General features: G+C 40.8%; 1 protein-coding gene across 4 annotated transcripts; it reads left to right on the top strand.

The window, feature by feature from the left end:
• Positions 1–743: 743 nt before the first annotated feature.
• Positions 744–25,081, top strand: LOC127622746 (inosine-5'-monophosphate dehydrogenase 1a-like). Of its 4 annotated transcripts, none has more exons than XM_052096816.1 (14): positions 744–1,369; positions 11,205–11,303; positions 13,735–13,783; positions 14,546–14,647; positions 14,730–14,804; positions 15,499–15,705; positions 15,780–16,067; positions 19,356–19,446; positions 19,552–19,647; positions 21,344–21,487; positions 21,594–21,738; positions 21,887–22,030; positions 22,712–22,795; positions 24,681–25,080. In XM_052096816.1, exons 1-14 carry the CDS (start codon positions 1,002–1,004, stop codon positions 24,700–24,702), a joined length of 1,914 nt encoding a protein of 637 aa, XP_051952776.1. In that variant the 5' UTR covers positions 744–1,001; the 3' UTR covers positions 24,703–25,080. The 4 variants fall into 4 exon arrangements, with proteins under 4 accessions (XP_051952776.1, XP_051952777.1, XP_051952775.1 ...); XM_052096815.1 differs by lacking the exon at positions 744–1,369 and adding an exon at positions 5,639–6,266 and having other exon boundaries at positions 24,681–25,081; XM_052096818.1 differs by lacking the exon at positions 744–1,369 and adding an exon at positions 10,093–10,307 and having other exon boundaries at positions 24,681–25,079.
• The last annotated feature ends 1,714 nt before the right edge of the window (positions 25,082–26,795 follow it).

Raw genomic sequence — 26,795 nt, forward strand, 5'->3', positions numbered from 1 at the left:
TGCTATGCTACGTTATGCTATGCTACGTTATGCTATGCTACGTTATGCTATCACAAGCTAATTGCCTTTCCTTTCAAATAAATAGCTATGTTATGCTATGTTATCTTATGCAATGCTATACTGGACCATCAGGGTTTCCACAACTTTTCACTCATTGTTGTGCTGATGATATAATTTGCATTGAAAATCTATTGAAAATAAAGGATTCAATGTGAAAATAGCAAAACAGAAGTACTTTGAGTTAAACTAAAAAGGAGGTAATTCGGTTCAAAATGTGCCAAATCGAAAACCGTGTTTCAGTACTGAGTTTTTCTCCCGCAGTCACAAGCTAATTGCCTTTCCTTTCTAATAAATGGGTCGACACGAGTGTATGATGTGAGGAAGGACACTTGTTGTCCTGTGCACACAAACAGTGAGTCATGTTTGTTCAATTTTGCCGGTGCACATCTGGCAGTGTCTGTGTAATTAGTCGGTCAAGTGCAGACTCTCAGATTCTGCTGTTTCTGTTGCTCCAAACAGAAGCATCTCCAGGGCTGACTCCCTCAATGCACCCTGGGATTTGACATTGTTTGCGAGGAAGCTGTTTCCAAGCTGAGCTTACACATAGTGATGGAGGTGTGTGCGTGCACTTCTCCATTAGTGTTAAAGCACACACAGGCACACTTAATGCTGCAATCCTCTTTGTGAAAGTGACGTGCTACTATCAGAAACAATTTCTGCTTGTCTGCCATTCGGTGAACTACTGTTTGTTCCTCTTTAGGGTCTCATGACTGGTTCCTGTTGCATTGTTGAAGTCTCATTTTGGACATTTTAGTTTGGGTATTCCTCAATCAACTGCTCATCAATATCTTAGTCTGTATTGCTCCAGGACACCTACTTTGCATTGGCACAACTGCCCGACTATAGCCTGTGGTTTAGAGGATGCTCAATGCAAATTGGATACAAATCTTACTGAGGATGCCCATATCCACCGTGCATGAATCAAGTAGGTCTGCAGGTGTATGTGCAGACTGAAGAGACTAAGGTGGTCTCAAGTGGGAGGTGGGGGAGATATAGACAGGTCAGGTGATTTTTGGGGTGGCCGGCTGGGCTGTAACAGGGCCACGGTGGAGGACGGCACACTGGATTTTGCTGAAATGGATGGGCACGGATGTGACCGCTATGTAGACGGGGACAACGACAGCAATCAGATTGACTACCGGCGTATGGTGGGAGACATGGAGCCCACCAGGCCACGGGGGTCGGTACGAGACTCAGACCACCACTTTCAGGGGCCGTTTACCCACAGTACGCTGCATGGGCACGGGCACGAGACTGCAGCCCAGCGCTACAGTGCCACCCGCAAACAGGCGGGGTATGAACCAGAGAGGTGAGGACATACTGTAGTGCAAGTGTACATCTGAGCAATAAGACTTTAAAGGAACAGTTCACCCAAAAATGGAAATTCTGTCATTTATTTACTCATATTCACATTGTTCCAAACCCGTATGACTTGGGACATGTTAACCTCAGTCATCCTTTAATTTGTATGGAAAACAGATGCAATGAAAGTGAATGGTGACTGAGGCTAATACTTTGCTCCAAGTCAAACGGGTTTAGACCGGCATGAGTAAATGAAACGCAGAATATTTATTTTGAGGTGAACTGTCTCTGTCATGTATGTTCTGTTGAACATGAATAATACAAACATTATTTTTCATATTAATTTCAGAGTGTGTGTGTGTGTGTGTGTGTGTGTGTGTGTGTGTGTGTGTGTGTGTGTGTGTGTGTGTGTGTGTGTGTGTGTGTGTGTGTGTGTGTGTGTGTGTGTGTGTGTGTGTGTGTGTGTGTGTGTGTGTGTGTGTGTGTGTGTGTGTGTGTGTGTGTGTGTGTGTGTGTGTGTGTGTGTGTGTGTGTGTGTGTGTGTATTTATCACTTTGTGGGGACCAAATGTCCCCATAAGGATAGTAAAACCCGAAATTTTTGACCTTGTGGGGACATTTTGTCGGTCCCCATGAGGAAAACAGCTTATAAATCATACTAAATGATGTTTTTTGAAAATGTAAAAATGCAGAATGTTTTCTGTGAGGGTTAGGTTTAGGGGTAGGGTTAGGTTTAGGGGATAGAATATAAAGTTTGTACAGTATAAAAACCATTATGTCTATGGAAAGTCCCCATAAAACATGGAAACACAACGTGTGTGTGTGTGTGTGTGAGAGTATGTGTGTGTGTGTGTGAGTGTGTGTGTGTGTGTGTGTGTGTGTGTGTGTGTGTGTGTGAGAGAGAGAGTATGTGTGTGTGTGTGTGTGTGTGTGTGTGAGTGTGAAAAGTCACCTTGTTGTCTCAGCATTATTGGGAAGCTGCAGTCAAGTGAGGCGCGTCCAATGGAAGTGAATGGGCATGAGTCCATTAACATTAAAATTTTCTTTATTTCAAATGTATAGCCACAAGACGCTAACTTAATATAATGTAAATGTAAACATGATTTAAATTGAATAAAAAAGCTTTCCAGGATTACAAGATACACCAATGTTACATTGCCATGACAACGGAGTTGTAATATTTGATATAATTTTACACAGAATAGTTAAGTACCGGTAAGTGACTTTATCACACTAAAATCAATTTTAATTTTAAATATCTTGTGGGTAAACGTCTGAAACAGTTTTTGCTTTTTCTTTAAATAAATGAGTGGAATCAACATTATGCCACAAATGCTTTCAAATAAGATTAACTTGTACTGATCCTGGATTACTGAAATGCAAATTCTGCCATCACTCACTATTATGTTGTTACAAACCGATGTCTGAGACCAACATTCCTCCTAACATCTCCTTGTGTGTTCTATAGAAGGAAGAATGGCAAAAGGGTTTGGAACAACATGAAAGTGAGTGATGGCAGAATTAGCATTTTTGTTTGAGCTTTTCCTTTAATACACAGTGAATCAATTTCCATGATGGAACTCATGCCTTCCTGTAATGTTGGAGGTTTGCCAGATGGTGGCAGTGTAGGAACAATTACTTCACTTACATAAGTCTGTTAATTCATCCTGCTTAGTAAAGTGGAGCCGCACACACACACACACACACACACACACGTCAAGGGGATTTGAATACCTGACTGACCTGATGACAAACATCCTGTAATGTGTTGCCCTTGTGCCCATAACCCTGTTCTCCTCCACCGTCACCCTGCTACACACATCCACCCATTCATTCACAATATTATATTAAGTTCGATTCAACATTACATTCATTGTGCAGCGTACAAGCACAAAGGAAGGTAAGTATCTAACTAGAAGAGCAAATTGCCATATAATGTAAAATATTGCACAAGTGAAAACTGGAAAATGAGGTGCAAGTGACCATTATACTGCAAACAACATGATGTCATTATATTGCTAAAAATATGCATTATAATTTAACATGGATTAAATGAATGTACACTAGAATGTGTTACAATTTTTACATTATTATTATTTAAAACAGCTCTAGCATTGTGGCATAATATTCAATACCACAAAAACCTATTTTGACTTGCCCCTCAAAAATGCCAAAAATCTGTGTTCCTGTGAGGCACTTACAATGGAAGTCAATGGGGCCAATTTGTGAACATGTTTCAAATGTATAGCCACAAGATATAAACCATAAAGGTGTCACATGATTTATGTGTGATTAAATCACTTACTAACCGCATCGGTGTGAAGTTGGAGCCAATTTTACAACTTTGTTGCTGTAACCTTGTTCTGTAGTGTCTGTGTCTCAGGACTCTTATTTTGAAATGTAGTTTCGGTCTCTTGTCTTAGATATGTTCTTGGTTTCCTCCTTGTCTTGATTGTTCCCCAGCTGTGTCTTGTTAGTCCTTGTGTATTTAAGCCCTCATGTCTATTGGTCTCTTAGCCTGTTCGGTTTACTGTAATTTCTGTTAAATTGTCAGTTACCATGACGATGCAATGTCAAAAAAAGTTTTTGATGTAAGTGCTTTTTATAGAATTATAAGCTTCAAATTTCAGCCTTTAAACCCTCCAAAAATTGGCACCATTCGCCTTTGCCACTTCCAAGCAGAGATGCTGTAGTGCGTTAGTCAACTTTCTGAAGATAATGTCATTTTGGTCAATCATCCTATTTTCTCTGTGGAAAAATAGCCGTTCAAGTGGGGGTATTCCTCCCTATTACACGGTAGCTGGTGCGCAAGAGTCTATCTCTATAGAAACCGAATCTCCTCCGCCATGTTGAACAGTGTGTCCTCTCCGAGGTAAGCGCCTTGAGTTTGTGTAATTAATCAGTCTGTTGTGCCTCTCAGCTGTGATGAGCTGTAATGTTGAAGTTGTTCGTTTAAAGCTATTTCCTAGCTTTAGTAGTGTAGTACTAATACGAGCGATCATGAAGTGCTGATGGATGAAAACACTGACCGATGCTGACTTCATGTCACCTGAACTGGATTAGATTACGCTCAAAAATGGTTTTTTGCCTCCACCTGCTGGCTAAAATTCTGAATCTCACAAAAATAAATTTAAAGAGACTCATCTAGCTTTTAACACATCTGCACTGCTCTTACACTTTAGGTTAGAATGGCACGAACACAAGCGGAGCGATGGAACATCTCTCATCCAATCAGATACGAGGACCGAAACAAACTGTTATTATCACAAGCTAATTGCCTTTCCTTTCAAATAAATAGGTAAGGTATGCTATGTTCTGTTATGCTATGTTCTGTTATGCTATGTTCTGTTATGCTATGACAAGTTAATTGCCTTTCCTTTCAAATAAATGGGTATGTTCTGGTATGCCATGCTCTGGTATGCCATGCTCTGGTATGCCATGCTATGTTCTGTTATCACAAGTTAATTGACATTTCTTTGAAATAAATAGGTACGTTATGCTATGCTACGTTATGCTATGCTACGTTATGCTATGCTACGTTATGCTATGCTACGTTATGCTATGCTACGTTATGCTATCACAAGCTAATTGCCTTTCCTTTCAAATAAATAGCTATGTTATGCTATGTTATCTTATGCAATGCTATACTGGACCATCAGGGTTTCCACAACTTTTCACTCATTGTTGTGCTGATGATATAATTTGCATTGAAAATCTATTGAAAATAAAGGATTCAATGTGAAAATAGCAAAACAGAAGTACTTTGAGTTAAACTAAAAAGGAGGTAATTCGGTTCAAAATGTGCCAAATCGAAAACCGTGTTTCAGTACTGAGTTTTTCTCCCGCAGTCACAAGCTAATTGCCTTTCCTTTCTAATAAATGGGTCGGCACGAGTGTATGATGTGAGGAAGGACACTTGTTGTCCTGTGCACACAAACAGTGAGTCATGTTTGTTCAATTTTGCCGGTGCACATCTGGCAGTGTCTGTGTAATTAGTCGGTCAAGTGCAGACTCTCAGATTCTGCTGTTTCTGTTGCTCCAAACAGAAGCATCTCCAGGGCTGACTCCCTCAATGCACCCTGGGATTTGACATTGTTTGCGAGGAAGCTGGTTCCAAGCTGAGCTTGCACATAGTGATGGAGGTGTGTGCGTGCACTTCTCCATTAGTGTTAAAGCACACACAGGCACACTTAATGCTGCAATCCTCTTTGTGAAAGTGACGTGCTACTATCAGAAACAATTTCTGCTTGTCTGCCATTCGGTGAACTACTGTTTGTTCCTCTTTAGGGTCTCATGACTGGTTCCTGTTGCATTGTTGAAGTCTCATTTTGGACATTTTAGTTTGGGTATTCCTCAATCAACTGCTCATCAATATCTTAGTCTGTATTGCTCCAGGACACCTACTTTGCATTGGCACAACTGCCCGACTATAGCCTGTGGTTTAGAGGATGCTCAATGCAAATTGGATACAAATCTTACTGAGGATGCCCATATCCACCTGTGCGTACGTGCATGAATCAAGTAGGTCTGCAGGTGTATGTGCAGACTGAAGAGACTAAGGTGGTCTCAAGTGGGAGGTGGGGGAGATGTAGACAGGTCAGGTGATTTTTGGGGTGGCCGGCTGGGCTGTAACAGGGCCACGGTGGAGGACGGCACACTGGATTTTGCTGATATGGATGGGCACGGATGTGACCGCTATGTAGACGGGGACAACGACAGCAATCAGATTGACTACCGGCGTATGGTGGGAGACATGGAGCCCACCAGGCCACGGGGGTCGGTACGAGACTCAGACCACCACTTTCAGGGGCCGTTTACCCACAGTACGCTGCATGGGCACGGGCACGAGACTGCAGCCCAGCGCTACAGTGCCACCCGCATACAGGCGGGGTATGAACCAGAGAGGTGAGGACATACTGTAGTGCAAGTGTACATCTGAGCAATAAGACTTTAAAGGAACAGTTCACCCATTCTGTCATTTATTTACTCATATTCACGTTGTTCCAAACCCGTATGATTTGGGACATGTTAACCTCAGTCATCCTTCAATTTGTATGGAAAACGGATGCAATGAAAGTGAATGGTGACTGAGGCTAATACTTTGCTCCAAGTCAAACGGGTTTAGACCGGCATGAGTAAATGAAACGCAGAATATTTATTTTGAGGTGAACTGTCTCTGTCATGTATGTTCTGTTGAACATGAATAATACAAACATTATTTTTCATATTAATTTCAGATTTTCTCTTTTGTATGTTGTTGCTTTTTTATTAGTGAACTAGAATAGTGGTGTGTGTGTGTGTGTGTGTGTGTGTGTGTGTGTGTGTGTGTGTGTGTGTGTGTGTGTGTGTGTGTGTGTGTGTGTGTGTGTGTGTGTGTGTGTGTGTGTGTGTGTGTGTGTGTGTGTGTGTGTGTGTGTGTGTGTGTGTGTGTGTGTGTGTGTGTGTGTGTGTGTGAGCGTGTATTTATCACTTTGTGGGGACCAAATGTCCCCATAAGGATAGTAAAACCCGAAATTTTTGACCTTGTGGGGACATTTTGTCGGTCCCCATGAGGAAAACAGCTTATAAATCATACTAAATTATGTTTTTGAAAATGTAAAAATGCAGAATGTTTTCTGTGAGGTTTAGGTTTAGGGGTAGGGTTAGGTTTATGGGATAGAATATAAAGTTTGTACAGTATAAAATCCATTATGTCTATGGAATGTCCCCATAAAACATGGAAACACAACATGTGTGTGTGTGTGTGTGTGTGTGTGTGTGTGTGTGTGTGTGTGTGTGTGTGTGTGTGTGTGTGTGTGTGTGTGTGTGTGTGTGTGTGTGTGTGTGTGTGTGTATTTTCATTTTTATTTTTATTTGACATAAAATCCAATAATTTTCTATTTATTTTTTTTAATTTTAATTACATTTTGAATCCTATATTTGAATATGGTCTCAGACTTTTGGACCCCATTGTAAATTCTAATGCCAAGGAAGGACCCCTTCAAATTTCGATGCCCTTACGAGGACCTCTTCTTAAAATAAAATAAACAACAATATATTTTCATGCATAAATACCCATTTATATTGTGTGAGATCATGTTATAAATACAACTTTTAGTTTGTAAAATTGTATATATATATATATATATATATATATATATATATATATTTTTTTTTTTTCTTGTTGGTTAAAGCTCAAAATAAATAATTAAAATACAGTATATCTGGAAAATGTTTAGTTGGTATTAAATTGACTGTGTATCTATTTTTAGTATTTTTTTTTCTGAAATTCTATTCTCTGAAATTCCTAGTTTGGAAACCCGTGGTAATGTATCGTGCGTCTATTGTGAAACATTAATTATTTATATTTTTTTGTGAAAACCTCGTGTTGATTTTGCCCCCTTTTATTTACAGTTTGTGTGACTCATGTCTTTATATTGTAATGTGATGTGACGCTCCTGTTCTACCTGCTCCGTACGGGACTCGAACCGGCATCTCCGGCAGGGCTGGACTGGTAATCTGGCATACCGGGCATTTTCCCGGTGGGCTGACGCACTTTGACCATCAGGAGAACCGAGTGGGCCGGTGGGTCGGCTGCGAAACGTACTGGGAAACGAATGGGCTACAACGGACCACAAAACGGTGGTGCCATATGCAGATAAGGACAGCGAACAACAAGTTTTGGGCCAGTTACCATGTAAAATCCCGAACCGATTTCTCTTCCCAGTCCAGCCCTGGTCTCATGGCAGGCGGGTGCACTAACAAGGAGGCTAAATGCTACAGCCTTTAGCGTCAGTCGCTAGTGCACCTCTTGAGGTCAGGAGAGTGAGGTTTACACACTGCACAGCTATCTACCAGCTCTCTTTCCTAGCGTTTGTCCCGCATAGGTGCAGAGTCCGCATACATATATAATATATATTTTACGCTGGATGCCCTTCCTGACGCAACCCCCATTGGCTGGTGGACTCTCACTCACATTCGGGGCAATTTCGAGTCTCCAATTAAAGTCTTCTCTCGACAGATGAGTCCTGAAATTGAACGATGGATTACATTGATCGAGCACTTGAGGATTAATCTGCCGTTTACAGGATAATTCCTGCCAGCACGTCTGTGTATGTTGTGAGGGCAAGATTAAACGTCCATCAGGAATAGATTTACATGACAGCAAACCCTCTAGAGACTATCGCGTGTTAGATGCTGTCTGGATGTTCAGAGGCTTTCTATGGTCATTATTCTATCTCTTACAGTATGTGCAACTACAGTAAATAAAATATTAGCTTAGATGTAAAATGTCCTTTTTTGATCAGATTTCCCAAACACTTCCAGGCCCAAACTCATACTGCTTGCCAAGTGCCGTATAGGGCTGTCACGAGACAAGTGGCAAATGTCAAGACACCGCGGTATTTAGGTAGAAGGGACATGCTAAAGGGTCGTTCAGACCTAGCACGTTCTTTTGCTAAGCTAAACACACACACACACACACACACATATATACAAAAAACTGTGTCTGTTTGCACAACGGTCGAATACGTCTGTCTAGGCACAAAAACATGTTCGGTAAGAACAACACTTAAGCATGATTCTCCAGAAATCGGTGACAGTAGCTCAAGCGCTTAATCACTGTATGATTGTTTTTATAAATGGAACAAGGCTTAGTGACGTTTCCTAAACTTGCCCCTGAACACACAAAACATTTTAAGCTTGATTCGATAAGTGTTGGTGGTTTTATCAAACAGTCTCCAGTTCATAATGTTCGGGTCAAATTTGTAATACCCTTGTAATTACCAGTTTTTAACCTAAAAAAAAGTCCCCGTAAACCACTTAAACCCGCCCACACACACACACACACACACACACACACACACACACACACTCACAAAGGCAATCACACACAAACACACAGTAACACTCATACACACTCACACACAAACATATACACACACACACTCTTACGCTCTCTGTCTCTCTCTCTCACACACTCACACTCATACACACATATACACACACACTCACACCCACTCACACTCACACCCACACACACACACACACACACACACACACACACACACACACACACACACACAAAGGAATGTATGGGTGAGTCTATAAAGAGCTTTTTTAATTTGGTCAAATAAAAATCCATAAGCCACAATGCAGAACACACACACACACACACACACACAGAGAGACACACACTTCAAGTTCAGATCAAAGTCTCAGTCTGACTGTCAGTGTTTTCCACATTGTGCTTGTGATATGATCTGTACGGAGATCTGAGAGGAACTAGAGAGACTGAAATGATGCACGCCGGCTCGAATCACAACTGACCAAATCATGAACACAATTTAAAACAATTAAGGGAGTGGAGCGACATTAAAAAGGACCGAAACAAAGCAGCAGTGGATGGAGCAACAATGTTTTGGACTCTGACACCGACCACCCATCTATCTAACCGGGACACTAAATTCAGCCAGCCAATGGGGCCAGTGCCCAGGGGCCCTTGACTACCCGGGGGGGGCCTTGGAGATAATTGGCCCCTGACTGAATTTGTGAAAGCATAACTTCTTTAAATAAATGAGAGGTTCCTCATGATGTTTGGAACGGGGTTCTCTATTGATAAGTGCACATTTAACTGATGCACTAACACCCATCAGCAATGCTGGCTCTCAGAACACTGTAACACATGGTGAAGGGAGTGTCCAAATCAAGCTATCCGCTTCCCTTTCCATTCCTGAACTGGTTGTCATGTGACTCCACACGGTTGTCTCCGGACAGACGGATGAAACCGTCCATCCACCCAGAGCATCATCATCATCATCATCATCATCATCATCCCGGAGCACTACCGGACTGCACGAGCGATCTTTAATGCACTTTAATATCGCGGTCATCACGTGAGATGATTTACATCAGACTGGATCATCAGCAGGTGGAAGTGTGTTCATTATAGCGAAAGAGAAAGTCACTGTAAGTAGATGCATGTTTGTGTTTACATCTGACGTGGTTATAAACTGGTTGTTTGGGTCGATGATAATGAAAGCGAAATAGTTGCACAGAATGTGTCATTTTGCTTTCTTCTCTTTTTGAACACGTCTCTCTCTCTCTCTCTCTCGCTCTCTCTCTCTCTCTCTCTCACACACACACACACACACACACACACACACACACACACACACACACTTACAGTATATTTGGCTATATTTAATATGGAGCTGAATATTATATGGCTACATTTTATTTATGTGTACTGTATGCTTGTACTGATTATGGATGTAATGTTGCATTATGGTTGTAGAAAGGTTCCCAGAATCGTTAGGAACCATTGTTGACAACCTAATACAAACGTTCTAACCTCCACAGTGTGTGCGTGCGCGTGCGTGTGTGTGTGTGTGTGCATGTCTCACTCCTTCATTTATGTGTGTGTGTGCGTGTGCGTGCGCGCGCGTGTGTGTGTTCTGCATCTGATTTATTGAGTTTTATATGACAAATAAAAAAAATATTGCTCTGCGTCCCCCCCCCCCTTAATTAATTGCATATACATTTACACGTTTACAAGTTGAGGTTATAAAGTAATAATAATATTATAATTATAAAAGAATGAGCAAAATGCTGTTTAAGATGAAGTATCACATGCATGTTCAAATTCAAAATTCAGCCTTTTAGTGTTTAATGTTATAAGTAATTATGTGTTTAATACTTTGTTGCTTTTAAACAATGTGCAATACTTCTGCATATGTTTTGTGTATGATTTGGCCTTGCAAAGATTACGGACACAGTTGCCTAACTATAGGAAAGCACTTATATTTAAAGTGACAGCACAACTGATCATGGTCTCTCTGTCGTTCCATGTTTGGATGGTGGCAGCATGGCTGATTACCTGATCAGTGGGGGAACTGGTTATGTTCCTGTGGATGGACTCACCGCCCAACAGCTCTTTGCCACTGGAGATGGTCTTACATACAAGTAAGTCTGAAAGATTGCAATCACGCGCACAGAGAACCTTTCTGGACAGCTGCCTTGTTAATTAGACATATAGACTCACGTCACACATCAAATGGTCCGACTGGACATTGTCATTTCAAAGCAGGTCCAATCATGTGCACTTTCACCCTGAAACGCACACACTTGTCTAGGTACGCATTTTTCTGGACATCTATCAATGAGGCGGCTCTCAGCTCCATGGCAACCCTCTGTCGTCTCCATAGCAACGGGGAGCTCATGCGCTCAGTCCCAGCACATGGGACAATGCAAAAGCTAGAGTGCACGTGTCATCATCTCACTGTACATTTAAATTTTTAGAGGAATATTTCAGCTCTGTCGGTCTGTACAATGCAAGTGAATGGTGAGCAGAACTTTGAAGCTCCAAAAAGCACATAAAGGCAGCATAAACGTAATACGACTGCAGTGGTTTAACCGTGTCTTCTGAAGTGATCCTGTTAGTTTTGTGAGATCACCAAAGAGACCGCTGATGTCATGATCTGTAATGAAAAGGGAGTTATATTTTGGTCTATTCTCACACAAAACCGATTGGGTCGCCTCAGAAGACACGGTTAAACCACTGCAGTCGTATGGATGACTTTTATGCTGCCTTTATGTGCTTTTTGGAGCATCAAAGTTCTGCTCACCATTCACTTGCATTGTGAGCACCAACAGAGCTGAAATATTGATGAGTTACTTGTTCGGGATTCGGACTACACAACCAAAAATCATACAAATCATACCAGTCTGATATTTAAAAAACGGTTGTTTTATGCTTTTTACGAGCGTGTTCAACACTGAAGCTGCAAAATCTGTTGTTTGTTTTCATAGAGATATTTGTGTGCGTTTGTGTGTGTGCGCGTGTTTGTTTGTGTGTGTGTGCGTGTGCGTGTTTTTGAGTGTGTGTGTGTGTGTGTGTGTGTGCACATGTTTGTGTGTACATGTTTGTGTGTGTACATGTTTGAGTGTGTGCGCGTGTGTGCGCATGTTTTTGAGTGAGTGTGTGTGTGTGTGCGTGCGTGTTTGAGTGTGCGTGTGTGTGTGTGTGTGTGTGTGTGTGATTTGTGTTTTTGTGAGTGTGTTTGTGCATGTTTTTGTGTGAGTGTGTGCGTGTGTTTGTTTGTGTGTGTGCGTGTTTTTGAGTGAGTGTGTGTGTGTGTGTGTGTGTGTGCCCGTGTGTGCGCATGTTTTTGAGTGAGTGTGTGTGTGTGTGTGTTTTTGTGTTTTTGTGTGAGTGTGTTTGTGTGCATGTTTTTGTGTGTGTGTGTGCGTGTGTGTTTGTTTGTGTGTGTGCGTGTTTTTGAGTGAGTGTGTGTGTGTGTGTGTGCGTTCGTGTTTTTGAGTGAGTGTGTGTACATGTGTGTGTTTGTGAGTGTGTGTGCATGTTTTTGTGAGTGTGTGTGTGTGTGTGTGTGTGTGTGTGTGTGTGTTTTTGTGAGTGTGTTTGTGTGCATGTTTTTGAGTGAGTGTGAGTGTGTGTGTTTGTTTGTGTGTGTGCGTGTTTTTGAGTGAGTGTGTGTGCATGTGAGTGTGTGTTTTTGAGTGTGTGTGTGTGTGTGTGCGTTCGTGTTTTTGAGTGAGTGTGTGTACATGTTTGTGTGTGTGTTTGTGAGTGTGTGTGTGCATGTTTTTGTGTGTGTGTGTGTGTGTGTGTGTGTGTGTGCGTGTGCATGTTTTTGAGTGAGTGAGTGTTTGTGTGTGTGTGTGTGTGTGTGTGTGTGTGCGCATGTTTTTGAGTGAGTGAGTGTTTGTGTGTGTGTGTGTGTGTTTGCGCATGTTTTTGAGTGAGTGAGTGTTTGTGTGTGTGTGCGCGTGTGTGCGCATGTTTTTGAGTGAGTGTGTGTGTGCGTGTGTGTGTGTGTGTTTTTGTGTGAGTGTGTTTGTGTGTGCGTTTGTGTGCATGTTTTTGAGTGAGTGTGAGTGTGTGTGTGTGTGTGTGATGATGATAGTGTGTGTGCGTGAGTGAGTGTGTGTGTGTGTGTGAGTGATGTGCATGTTTATGAGCATAGTATGTTGATGTGTGTGCATGTGAGTGTGTCCGTGCATGTGAGATGTGATGTGTGTGTGTGTGTGTGTGTGTGTGTGTGTGTGTGTGTGTGTGTGTGTGCATGTTTGTTTGTTTGTGTGTGTGCGTGTTTTTGAGTGAGTGTGTGTGCATGTGAGTGTGTGTGTGTGTGTTTGTGTGCATGTTTTTGAGTGTGTGTGTGTGTGTGTGCATGTGAGTGTGTGTGTGTTTGTGTGCATGTTTTTGAGTGTGTGTGTGTGTGTGCATGTGAGTGTGTGTGTGTTTGTGTGCATGTTTTTGAGTGTGTGTGTGTGTGTGTGTGTTCTGTAATTTTGATAATGTTCTGATTTATAAACTGTTTATTTAATGGTCACTGTTGCTTATCTTTGCCATCTGTCCTTCCTCCGTCAGTGATTTCCTGATTCTGCCTGGCTTCATTGACTTCACATCTGATGAAGTGGTGAGTACAAACATTCAGTAGAGTTGAACAAGACAAGCTGATACAGACGTCAATTGCACTTGTGTAGTGGCAGAGATTATGAGTTACTATAAAGGGATTCTCTGGACGTCCACATGTTCCCATGTGATCTGGGCATGATGTCACTGGCGGTAAAGCTCAGGTGTGTGTATGTGAGAGAGACGAGGAGACGACACGAACACCAAATACTAATAAATCTCTAAGTTTGATTTGTTCTACCATAAACTCTCTTTCCCAGAACCTTGCAGGGACGCTCCTCCAGAAATGTGCTGTGGATGGTTTTAATGATTATATCAGGGGTTTTCAAACTTTTTGATACGAGGTCCCCCAAATTTGACGATCTCCTTGCAGGGAACCCCTTCCTAAAATATAAAGGCAGCTAGAAATGTTGGAATGGAGGATGAATCTCAGTTGCCTCCATGTCTGAGACCGTCAATCCGCGCATCTTATCACGTGGCTTGTTGAGAACGTTGCCGTGGAGACGTAGTGCGTGTGGAGGCTTCACGCTATTCTCCGCGGCATCCACGTACAACTCGCCACACGCCCCACCGAGAACAAACCACATTATAGTGACCACGAGGAGGTTATCCCATGTGACTCTACCCTCCCTAGCAACCGGGCCAATTTGGTTGCTAAGGAGACCTGACTGGAGTCACTCAGAACGCCCTGGATTCTAACTCGTGACTCTAGGGGTGATAGCATGTGTAGGACAGTTATTAAAATCAGTGCATTATGATGTCACAGGATTTGACCTCTGCACTGACCCGGAAGATAACCCTAAAGACACCGCTCATTTCATCTCCCATGGACACGGTCACAGAATCGTCCATGGCCATCGCTATGGCTGTAAGTAAAACACACTCGCACAAACACACACATGCATGTACAGACGCAGCAGCACCATTGGGATAACTGGTTTCTCCTGTAGCTCATGGGCGGAATTGGACTCATTCATCATAACTGCACACCCGAGTTCCAGGCCAATGAAGTTCGGAAAGTCAAGGTTAGTCACATGATCGACATTTCATATATTAAACGTATACATTTTAAAGTTTAACTTTAATAAAATAATATTATTTTTTTATTATTAATTTAATATATGTATATACTGTATATAATTTATATTTATTTTTTTATTATTAATTTAATATATATGTGTGTGTGTGTGTGTGTGATATATATATATATATATATATAATTTCTAAAAAATATTATTTAATATAAATTATATGTATCTATAATAAATTATACATTAAGTATAAATTATAATGTAATACAATGTGAAATCATAATTATTCATGTAGTAAAATCATAATGTTATAAGATTTACTTATATAAATTATTAAATATATATCATCTAATTTAGTATTTATTTTACAAAAAAAAAGTATTAGTATAATTTTTTCTATATATAAATTATAAATTATAATGTAATATATTATGTTACAAGTAAATATATAATCAGAACAACGATTAAATAATGTACTAGTATTTATTTTACTAATAAAAATGTATTAATATATATTTATTATATACGTTATATTGCTATAATTGAGTATAAATTATAATGTAATATAATGTGAAATCATAATGATTAAAGTTATTAAAACAGAATCATAATGTAACAAGTAAAGATTTAATTATAACAATAACTGAACGTGTCGTACTGATGTTCTGCGTTTGTGTAATACCGGCAGAAATTCGAGCAGGGCTTCATCACGGATCCCGTAGTGATGAGTCCACGACACACGGTCGGCGATGTGTTTGAAGCGAAGGTACGGCACGGTTTCTCCGGCATCCCCGTTACCGAAACCGGCAAGATGGGCAGCAAGCTGATGGGCATCGTTACGTCACGAGACATCGACTTCCTGTCAGAGAAAGATTACGATCGGCCACTGGAGGAGGTTTGTGATGTTTAACTCTGCAATGGTGTCTTTCAATAGTCATAATAATATAAATGAGTCTTTCAATCCTCCAGGCAATGACAAAAAGAGAAGATTTAGTGGTGGCACCAGCAGGTGTTACATTAAAGGAAGCAAATGACATTCTGCAGCGCGGGAAAAAAGGCAAACTGCCTATCGTGAATGACAGTGACGAGCTTGTTGCTATAATAGCTCGTACTGATTTGAAGAAGAACCGAGACTATCCTCTAGCCTCCAAAGACTCTCGCAAACAGCTGCTGTGTGGCGCTGCGATCGGTACCCAAGAGGACGACAAGTACCGGCTAGATCTGCTCATGCAGGCCGGAGTGGACGTGATTGTTCTGGTAGGTCCTAAAGGGAATACGTGGATCTCTGTCGTTGTTATGTGGTAACCTGTAAGGAAAAAATATTTGAAATGATGCAAATGTGAAAATAAAGTGAAACTGGAGTGCTGAGCGTGCACAGTGTACAGTACATGGCCAAAAGCATGTGTTCACCCAAACACCACACCCATATTTAAACTATTGGCATTAATAAGTGTTTGTCCTCTCTTCACACTTCTGGTTTATCTTTCTGTAGCATGAAACATAGAGCGCAACCGCTGTAGTCCGATTCCTAAACGAATGACTCTTATGAACCGGTTCTTTTGAATCTACAGCTTGAAACATATATGCCGACCAGTGTAGTCCGATTCCCAAACAAATGACTCTTATGAACCGGTTCTTTTGAATCTATAGCTTGAGACATACAGAAAGACCAGTGTAGTCCGATTCCTAAACAAATGACTCTTATGAGCCGATTTTTTTGAATCTACAGCTTGAAACACACATGGTGACCAGTGTAGTCCGATTCCTAAACAAATGACTCTTATGAGCCGATTCTTTTGAATCTACAGCTTGAAACACACATGGTGACCAGTGTAGTCCGATTCCCAAACAAATGACTCTTATGAACCGGTTCTTTTGAATCTATAGCTTGAGACATACAGAAAGACCAGTGTAGTCCGATTCCTAAACAAATGACTCTTATGAGCCGATTCTTTTGAATCTACAGCTTGAAACACACATGGTGACCAGTGCAGTCCAATTCCTAAACAAATGACTCTTATGAGCCGATTCTTTGAATCTATAGCATGAGACATACAGAAAGACCAGTGTAGTCCGATTCCTAAACAAATGACTCTTATGAGCCGATTCTTTTGAATCTACAGCTTGAAACACACATGGTGACCAGTGCAGTCCAATTCCTAAACAAATGACTCTTATGAGCCGATTCTTTGAATCTATAGCATGAGACATACAGAAAGACCAGTGTAGTCCGATTCCTAAACAAATGACTCTTATGAGCCGATTCTTTTGAATCTACAGCTTGAAACACACATGGTGACCAGTGCAGTCAATTCCTAAACAAATGACTCTTATGAGCCGATTCTTTGAATCTATAGCATGAGACATACAGAAAGACCAGTGTAGTCCGATTCCTAAACAAATGACTCTTATGAGCCGATTCTTTTGAATCTACAGCTTGAAACACACATGGTGACCAGTGTAGTCCGATTCCCAAACAAATGACTCTTATGAGCCGATTCTTTTGAATCTACAGCTTGAAACACACATGGTGACCAGTGTAGTCCGATTCCCAAACAAATGACTCTTATGAGCCGATTCTTTTGAATCTACAGATTGAAACACACATGGTGACCAGTGTAGTCCGATTCCCAAACAAATGACTCTTATGAACCGGTTCTTTTGAATCTATAGCTTGAGACATACAGAAAGACCAGTGTAGTCCGATTCCTAAACAAATGACTCTTATGAGCCGATTCTTTTGAATCTACAGCTTGAAACACACATGGTGATCAGTGCAGTCCAATTCCTAAACAAATGACTCTTATGAGCCGATTCTTTGAATCTATAGCATGAGACATACAGAAAGACCAGTGTAGTCCGATTCCTAAACAAATGACTCTTATGAGCCGATTCTTTTGAATCTACAGCTTGAAACACACATGGTGACCAGTGCAGTCCAATTCCTAAACAAATGACTCTTATGAGCCGATTCTTTGAATCTATAGCTTGAGACATACAGAAAGACCAGTGTAGTCCGATTCCTAAACAAATGACTCTTATGAGCCGATTCTTTTGAATCTACAGCTTGAAACACACATGGTGACCAGTGCAGTCCAATTCCTAAACAAATGACTCTTATGAGCCGATTCTTTGAATCTATAGCATGAGACATACAGAAAGACCAGTGTAGTCCGATTCCTAAACAAATGACTCTTATGAGCCGATTCTTTTGAATCTACAGCTTGAAACACACATGGTGACCAGTGTAGTCCGATTCCCAAACAAATGACTCTTATGAGCCGATTCTTTTGAATCTACAGATTGAAACACACATGGTGACCAGTGCAGTCCAATTCCTAAACAAATGACTCTTATGAGCCGATTCTTTGAATCTATAGCATGAGACATACAGAAAGACCAGTGTAGTCCGATTCCTAAACAAATGACTCTTATGAGCCGATTCTTTTGAATCTACAGCTTGAAACACACATGGTGACCAGTGCAGTCCAATTCCTAAACAAATGACTCTTATGAGCCGATTCTTTGAATCTATAGCATGAGACATACAGAAAGACCAGTGTAGTCCGATTCCTAAACAAATGACTCTTATGAGCCGATTCTTTTGAATCTACAGCTTGAAACACACATGGTGACCAGTGCAGTCCAATTCCTAAACAAATGACTCTTATGAGCCGATTCTTTGAATCTATAGCATGAGACATACAGAAAGACCAGTGTAGTCCGATTCCTAAACAAATGACTCTTATGAGCCGATTCTTTTGAATCTACAGCATGAAACACACATGGTGACCAGTGTAGTCCGATTCCCAAACAAATGACTCTTATGAGCCGATTCTTTTGAATCTACAGCTTGAAACACACATGGTGACCAGTGTAGTCCGATTCCCAAACAAATGACTCTTATGAGCCGATTCTTTTGAATCTACAGCTTGAAACACACATGGTGACCAGTGTAGTCCGATTCCTAAACAAATGACTCTTTATGAGCCGATTCTTTTGAATCTATAGCATGAGACATACAGAAAGACCAGTGTAGTCCAATTCCCAAACAAATGACTCTTTATGAGCCGATTCTTTTGAATCTACAGCTTGATTTCCTCATGAAATCGTTCCTTGGACCTTTGGGGCATTGTCGTTCTGGAAGAGAAATGCTACGCCCATTACACTGACAACATATTGGGTGTAGTTGAAAGCCAATCCCATTGATTGTCAGGGGGTATCCTCACTCTTTTGGTAATCAAACAGTCCTGAACCAGCTAATCAAGTCTGGCAGGTGTTTTTGGGCAGGACTGGTATCTTTAAGAGACTTGAACACCGTAGCACCGTATACCGTATCATTCCCTGTGGTAGCAAGAAACGCTAAACTAGAGTGTGTAAGAGAGAGTGAAATATGAAATTGCTCAAACCCAAATCACTCGAATGTACATGCCATCATAATTAGGATTTCTGAAAGTCTGAAGCACCTCGACTTTACATAGCAGCTTGAAGCTCCTTGAGAAGGTTTGATCATTCGCTTTTAACTGACTGATGTTTCTGTCTCAGGACTCTTCTCAGGGGAACTCTGTGTTTCATATCCGTATGATCAACTACATCAAACAGAAATACCCAGAACTACAAGTGGTGGGAGGAAACGGTGAGAGTTTCTTCTCTGTATATGCTGCAGATTGCTTCCCTTCTCAACTCCAGCAGCTGTGTTTAATGCTAAAATCAAGGAACGCTGTTTTATTCTCTCCTCCAGTGGTGACCGCTGCTCAGGCCAAGAATCTTATAGATGCAGGTGTCGATGCTATAAGAGTGGGCATGGGCTGCGGGTCCACCTGCATCACACAGGAAGGTGCGTGTGTGCACGATTGGGGACAAAATTACAGCAAAAACAAACAAATGCACCAAAAATCAAGCAAATAAATGAATGTAAAAATATTTTGTAATATGTTTAATATTTGTATTTATAATATTTATGAATGTATACTATTATAATATTTATATAAATTTTATAATAATTATAAAAAACTATAAATAGACCCCTTAAAAGACAAAAGTGTACATATAAAGACTAAATAATGTCTCAAATAGTTTCTTAAAATAAAGTGTAATATTCGGGTCGGGTGAGGTCTGTAGTAATTCTAATTATTTTAATTTAAGAACAATACAAGTCAGTGAGAACACTAGGTTAGTGATGGGAAACACTTTATCTATGCTTTGTCGAAAATAATTTAGAACAATGTTGGTAATTATTTTATAATTATTATGCATGCAGCTCTTATAACCTCACACTGACTGAGCGAGTGCAGGAATATTTGCACAGTGTCATTAATGATTGTAAAACACAATGAAATGAAGATACACACTCTCTATATATATTCTTATATGGGTCTTTAGTTTCAGGAATTATCCCAGGGGTTGATTTTTATTCAAATGAACAGGACATTTGATCTATTTATTCATCTATATTTGTTATAAGAAGGTCCAATTAAAACTGACTTGGAAACTGTTTACCAGGACTTATATATATTTATATATATACAATATGTTTAGAGTGTGTGTGTGTATATAAACATACCACCGACTCTAGAAGTATGTGGCAGGGAATTAACACAATCACGGACTACAAAGGGAATAAAGACTCCGCCGTGAACACCGCCGTTTCTCTCCCGAATTAGCTTAATTCATTTTATGCTCGTTTCAAGGACAATAACACCGCCCTCGCGGAGAGAGCACTCGCGGCTGATGCTACAGAGGTTGGTTCACTCTCCGTCTCTGTTGCGGATGTAACCCGATCCTTCCGACGGGTGAACATCCGTAAAGCCGCGGGTCCAGACGGCATTCCGGGCCGTGTCATCAGAGTGTGCGCGAACCAACTGGCTGGTGTTTTTACGGACATTTTCAATCTGTCCCTCTCCCTGTCTGTAGTCCTCACATGCTTCAAAACATCAACCATTGTGCCTGTACCAAAGCAAGCCAAAATCACTTGCTTAAATGACTGGCGTCCTGTTGCTCTGACCCCCATCATCAGCAAATGCTTTGAGAGGCTAATCAGAGATTACATCTGCTCTGTGCTGCCCGCCTCACTGGACCCATTGCAGTATGCCTACCGCAACAACCGCTCCACTGATGATACCATTGCATATATGTTTATTTATATATATATATATATATAAAACACTATACATACATATATGTATATATATTTGTATATTTTATAACAAAACAACATATATGTATACTATACATGCCGTATGTATATGAAAAACTAAATGTAATCTTGTGTAATTAGGGTAAATATAATGTTAGCCAGGAAATTAGCCTTCAACCGTTTTATTTAAAACATTTAAATGTATTTTCCATCAGCATCATTTCCACTAATTCAGTTATTTTATATATTATTATATTATATACATTTTCTATGAAGTCCACAGTGCTCAGCCTGAATTAGAAGAAACGTATATTTTAACCTAATTATTGATGTTGATAAAAGCCTGTTACACATTATGTATCAAGCACACGTGTGTGTAAATTGTGTGTATCATTAGTGATGGCGTGTGGGAGACCGCAGGGCACCTCTGTGTATAAGGTGGCTGAATACGCCCGCCGTTTCGGGGTGCCAGTAATTGCAGACGGAGGAATCCAAACAGTTGGGCACGTGGTTAAAGCCCTTGCGCTGGGAGCGTCCACAGGTGATTTACCTGAACAATCATCTTTATTCATGGAATTAGTTTGCCTACACTTGACCGACTGTGCCCGACTGTGCCCGACTGTGCCCTTCTGCCTGTGTTGTTTTAGTGATGATGGGATCATTGCTAGCAGCAACCACTGAAGCACCAGGTGAGTACTTTTTCTCGGATGGTGTTCGACTAAAGAAGTATCGTGGCATGGGCTCTTTGGATGCTGTGGAGAAAAACAACAGCAGGCAGAAACGTTACTTCAGGTAAATGCTCTTCCGCATGAATGCACGTGTACATTAAGATGTTTATACATTGACTAATAATGTAATGCTTGTCTTGTGAGGCTGGACTATTTTAACCAGCATACATACATCCTTTACATTGCATGCAACTGCAGGCTGTGTTTTACAGTGAAAGCGATAAGGTGAAGGTCGCTCAGGGAGTCTCTGGCTCCGTTCACGATAAAGGCTCGATACACAAGTTTGCCCCGTACCTCATCGCTGGAGTTCAACATGGCTGCCAGGATATTGGTGCCAAAAGCCTGTCTGTTCTGCGGTAAGAGTGTGACTTTGCCTCAGACATCGGACGAACTTGTGAAGTTGAACAACTTTAAACGACACATGAGTTTTGTGGCTTTGAGTCCATGTCTGTTAGCTCGGAGGCCATATATGAGTGTTTCTTCACCTGCCGGCAGATCATGCCCGTCTACCTGGATGAGGGAGGGGACATAAAAAAGGCCACTCCTCCACCCGCTAACGGACGACAGCCGCGACTCCCTGGGCGGATCAGAGGCAGTTCTCCGGCCCCTGGCGGACGGAACGTCCCGCCGCGTTTTTGGTGGACGGTAGGGGTCTCCCCCGCCCCTGGCAGCGGTAACCGCTCCAGGCGTTTGGTTGGGAGCTCCTCCTCCACTCGCGGTCGCCGGCCGCTCCTCCGCTTCCAGGACGCGGGGCTCCTCCATCCTCCGGCAGACGGCCGCGGCTGCTCCGTTGCGGTAGATGGTAGTGGCGAGGACTCCACTCCCTTCCCAGATTTCGGCACCAGTGTAAAGGGATTAAAGGGAAAGGAGGAGGCGAGAACCGGCTTGACGATATAAATAATAGTTTAATATAAAACCTGTTCAACGACTTTATTTTATAAAATGAAGTCAAATAATTTCAAGAGACCGTTAATATGCTTGAATCTGTCGGTGTTGATCCGTGTTTGCATGTGTATAATCTCACCTGCATTATCTAGATCGATGATGTACTCCGGAGAGCTGAAGTTCGAGAAGAGGACCGTGTCTGCTCAGGTTGAGGGTGGAGTTCAGGGACTGCATTCGTAAGTCTCCGCCCACTTATGATTTAACCACCCCCACCTGTCATGTTCATGTCGCTTACTGCCCGCAACAGAATGGCTTTAAAATAAACATGATTAGCAATCCCAGACAGCCCTGATCCGTTCCCTCATACGCTGTCATGAAGAAGTGTTTACATGTGTAACTGTCTTATCTTCCTTTCTCTTACGCTGTCATCGTAGATTTTCTTTTTTGCCATGTAAGTACACAGTCCTCATGTAGTGTGTCGTACAATAACCTTATCAAACCAAATTGTCTTTAAATTTCACCGCGTTACTTTAATTTACTTGTAAAAATTCACAATTACGTGTTTGAATATGGAAGGCCAAATTGTCTTTAAATTTCACCACGTTACTTTAATTTACTTGTAAAAATTCACAATTGCATTTTTGAATATGGAAGGCCAAATTGTCTTTAAATTTCACCACGTTACTTTAATTTACTCGTAAAAATTCACAATTGCATGTTTGAATATGGAAGGCCAAATTGTCTTTAAATTTCACCACGTTACTTTAATTTACTTGTAAAAATTCACAATTGCATGTTTGAATATGGAAGGCTAAATTGTCTTTAAATTTCACCACGTTACTTTAATTTACTCGTAAAAATTCACAATTACGTGTTTGAATATGGAAGGCCAAATTGTCTTTAAATTTCACATTACTTTAATTACGTCAAATTATCTTTAAATTTCACTTTAATTTCTTGTAAAAATTTACAATTGCATGTATTTGAATATGGAAGGCCAAATTGTCTTTAAATTTCTCCACTTTACTTTAATTTACTCGTAAAAATTCACAATTGCATGTTTGAATATGGAAGGCCAAATTGTCTTTAAATTTCTCCACGTTACTTTAATTTACTTGTAAAAATTCACAATTACGTGTTTGAATATGGAAGGCCAAATTGTCTTTAAATTTCACCGCTTTAATTTTCTTGTAAAAATTTAAAATTATGTATTTGAATATGGAAGGCCAAATTGTCTTTAAATTTCACCTCTTTAATTTACTTGTAAAAATTCACAATTGCGTGTTTGAATATGGAAGGCCAAATTGTCTTTAAATTTCACCTCTTTAATTTACTTGTAAAAATTCACAATTGCGTGTTTGAATATGGAAGGCCAAATTGTCTTTAAATTTCACCATGTTACTTTAATTTACTTGTAAAAATTCACAATTACGTGTTTGAATATGGAAGGCCAAATTGTCTTTAAATTTCACCACGTTACTTTAATTTACTTGTAAAAACTCACAATTACATTTTCAATCTGGGTTTTAGAGCTCTTCAATTGTAATTTTACTAGTATTAATAAAGCTATATAATTGAATATTTACTTATCATATGTTTCCATTGAGACATTTTTTACTTCCATAGCTCTATACTTGTATTTTTACTTGGTAAAAAACACATTAAATACATGTTTGGTTGTAGAGGAGTTATGCAGTTCCATTCGTACTAGTAAAATGCAAATTGAGAGCTCTGTAATTAGTATTCTTACTAGTAAAAAATGGAAGTTCTTGTAGGGTCCTCAAAGTGAACTATTACTAGTAAAAATTCAACTACAAGAAGTAATGCTGGGAGCATTTAAAGTTAAATAGGCTTTCCATACATTTGCACAAACAACAATGTAATTATTGAGTAAGAAGTACATAGCTTACGTGTATTGGCTGAGTTACACAGTTCTATTGAGAATGCACGGTTAATCCAGATGGTACCGTATTTAATAATTCTCCCAATAGTAACCAGTGCATATTAGGTAAATTGGGAAGGTGAACCAGACCAGTTTGAACTCTTCTGTCCAATGTAATCCATGCATGTTGATAACGTGTATCGTGACGTTTGATTTATGTCCTTTTCTGTTCCCGGCAGTTATGAGAAGCGGGTATACTGAGCCAGACGGCAAGGGGCAGATGAGAACCGAACCCAATGTCCCATCACCAGCTGTCATGAAACACAACGGCTAAAAGTGATCAGTCCTCCCCAATTATCTCTTCTTCTTCTGCTGTTGATTCTAAATAATGCCGATCCCAACCATGTCTGATTTGTAATAACAGAGCTGAGGGTACGACTGACAACAGTTTCGATTTGCATGATTTGTTTCAGTTATATGTTCAGGCTTCCTTCTGAGAAAGTAAATGTTGCCGTGGAGAGATTATATTCATACATGTTGAATTTTAGCTATTTATTTTATCTCTTATGTTGGCTTTTCAATTTGAGTTAGTTCACTTAAAAATAAAAATGCACTCATCATTTACTCACCCTCATGCCGTCCCAGATGTGCATGATGTTCGTTCTTCTGTTGGTCCATGCAATGCAAGTGAATGGTGACCAAAGCTACAAAAAGCACATAAAGGCAGCATAAAAGTGATGCATACGCCTCCAGTGGTTATTGATGTCTTCAGAAGCGTTCCAGTTGGACTGTGCGTGCGTCAAGCACTAGGAAGTGTAATCGAGCTTGAGACTGCAATGGCACGACGAGCAGTGAATATGAGTTCTGTTTTGGTCTGTTCTCACCCAAAACTGATTGGCTTGCTTTAGAAGACGGATTAAACAGAGTATGGAAAAAATGTCTGAATTACTTCTATGCTGCCTTTATGTGCTTTTTGTAGCTTTGGTCACCATTCACTTGCGTTGCATGGACCAGCAGAAGAAAGAACGACATGCACATCTGGGACGGCATGAGGGTGAGTAAATGATGAGTGCAATTTTATTTTTAAGTGAACTAACTCAAATTGAACATGCTGTAATCTCCAGACAGTGTTGTGAAAGCTGTTTGCTGATGCTCTGTCTGTCCTTGTGATGAGCTCCTGCTGTACAGGAAGCAAAAACTGTCAACTGTTAAAGATCTGCAATAATAAAGATGGTAATGGCATAAGCTGTCAAGACTTTTCATGCTCTTGCATTTTCCTCAAATAACGTCAAACGTTTACCTGAAGTGACTGTTCCAGACGTTTTGTTGATACTGAGCGTCTACACGAGAGAGGCGATGAAAATGTACCGTAGTTTAGATGCTCACAATTAGGGTTGGACATAGGGGGAACAGGGATTTTTTTCCGGAAGGCGATAAGCTGTAATGGGCCGCCGCGATATGCAGTAAAGGACAGCGACACCAAGTCAGGTCACTGGACGGACATCTTTGGATCGTTCTTGGGCAGCTATTTTCTATGTGAACAAGCAGCTCCTATCTACTTGAATGGGAAAAGCCCAAAATACCCAAAAATGGTTGGTCACGGTCAGGGCTGGTCTGGGAAGAGAAATTGGCCTTGGATTGTTGAGCGGGGGGTCCTTTTTAGCATATTGCGGTGCCGTTTTGTGGTCTGTTCTGCATAACGCGGCTGCTCATTTTAGCTTATCGCGGCACATTTGGCCCGTTTCGCAGCGGACCCAGTCTGCCCCCAAATTCAATAAGATCTCTTCAGCAAAATCCATTTGAGAGGAGAACTTTGGTGGAGAAACTACAGGCATAATAACTTGGCCCAGATCGACCTGACATCAACATCAACCAACAGGCTAGCAAAAGAATAAAACGTACACACAATGCTCAGGGCTGGACTGGCAATCTGGCACAACAGGCATTTTCCCGGTGGGCCGACACACTTTGGGGCCGATCAGGGGTGGACTAGCCAGTGGGAGAACCGAACGGGCCGGTGGGTAAATGACCGGTATACCAGATTACCAGTCCAGCCCTGATGCAACTGGAGGAAGGCCACAGAATCAGGGTAAGAAAGCACAACGAAGAGGTGGATAAGAATTGGCACACACACACACACACACACACACACACACACACACACACACACACACACACACACACACACACACACACATGTTCGTAATACTGTAATATGTTTAATATTGGCATTAAATAATATAAAGAATATAAAGGGAATTCAGTGTAAAATGAAATTTACATCTGGACTTGGATTTATTGATAAATCCATCTGCCTCCATAGCAAATAAAGTGTGTTAAATGTCATATTTCAT

The sequence above is a fragment of the Xyrauchen texanus genome, chromosome 29, assembly GCF_025860055.1.
Source record: "Xyrauchen texanus isolate HMW12.3.18 chromosome 29, RBS_HiC_50CHRs, whole genome shotgun sequence".
Classification (NCBI taxonomy): Eukaryota; Metazoa; Chordata; class Actinopteri; order Cypriniformes; family Catostomidae; genus Xyrauchen; species Xyrauchen texanus.

Coding starts and splice junctions, on each gene's coding strand:
- LOC127622746 (XM_052096816.1), top strand. CDS start 1,002: ATGTGCAGACTGAAGAGACTAAGGTGGTCTCAAGTGGGAGGTGGGGGA. Junction 21,488..21,593: donor TGCGCTGGGAGCGTCCACAG/GTGATTTACCTG, acceptor GTGTTGTTTTAG/TGATGATGGGATCATTGCTA. Junction 22,796..24,680: donor GGAGTTCAGGGACTGCATTC/GTAAGTCTCCGC, acceptor TGTTCCCGGCAG/TTATGAGAAGCGGGTATACT.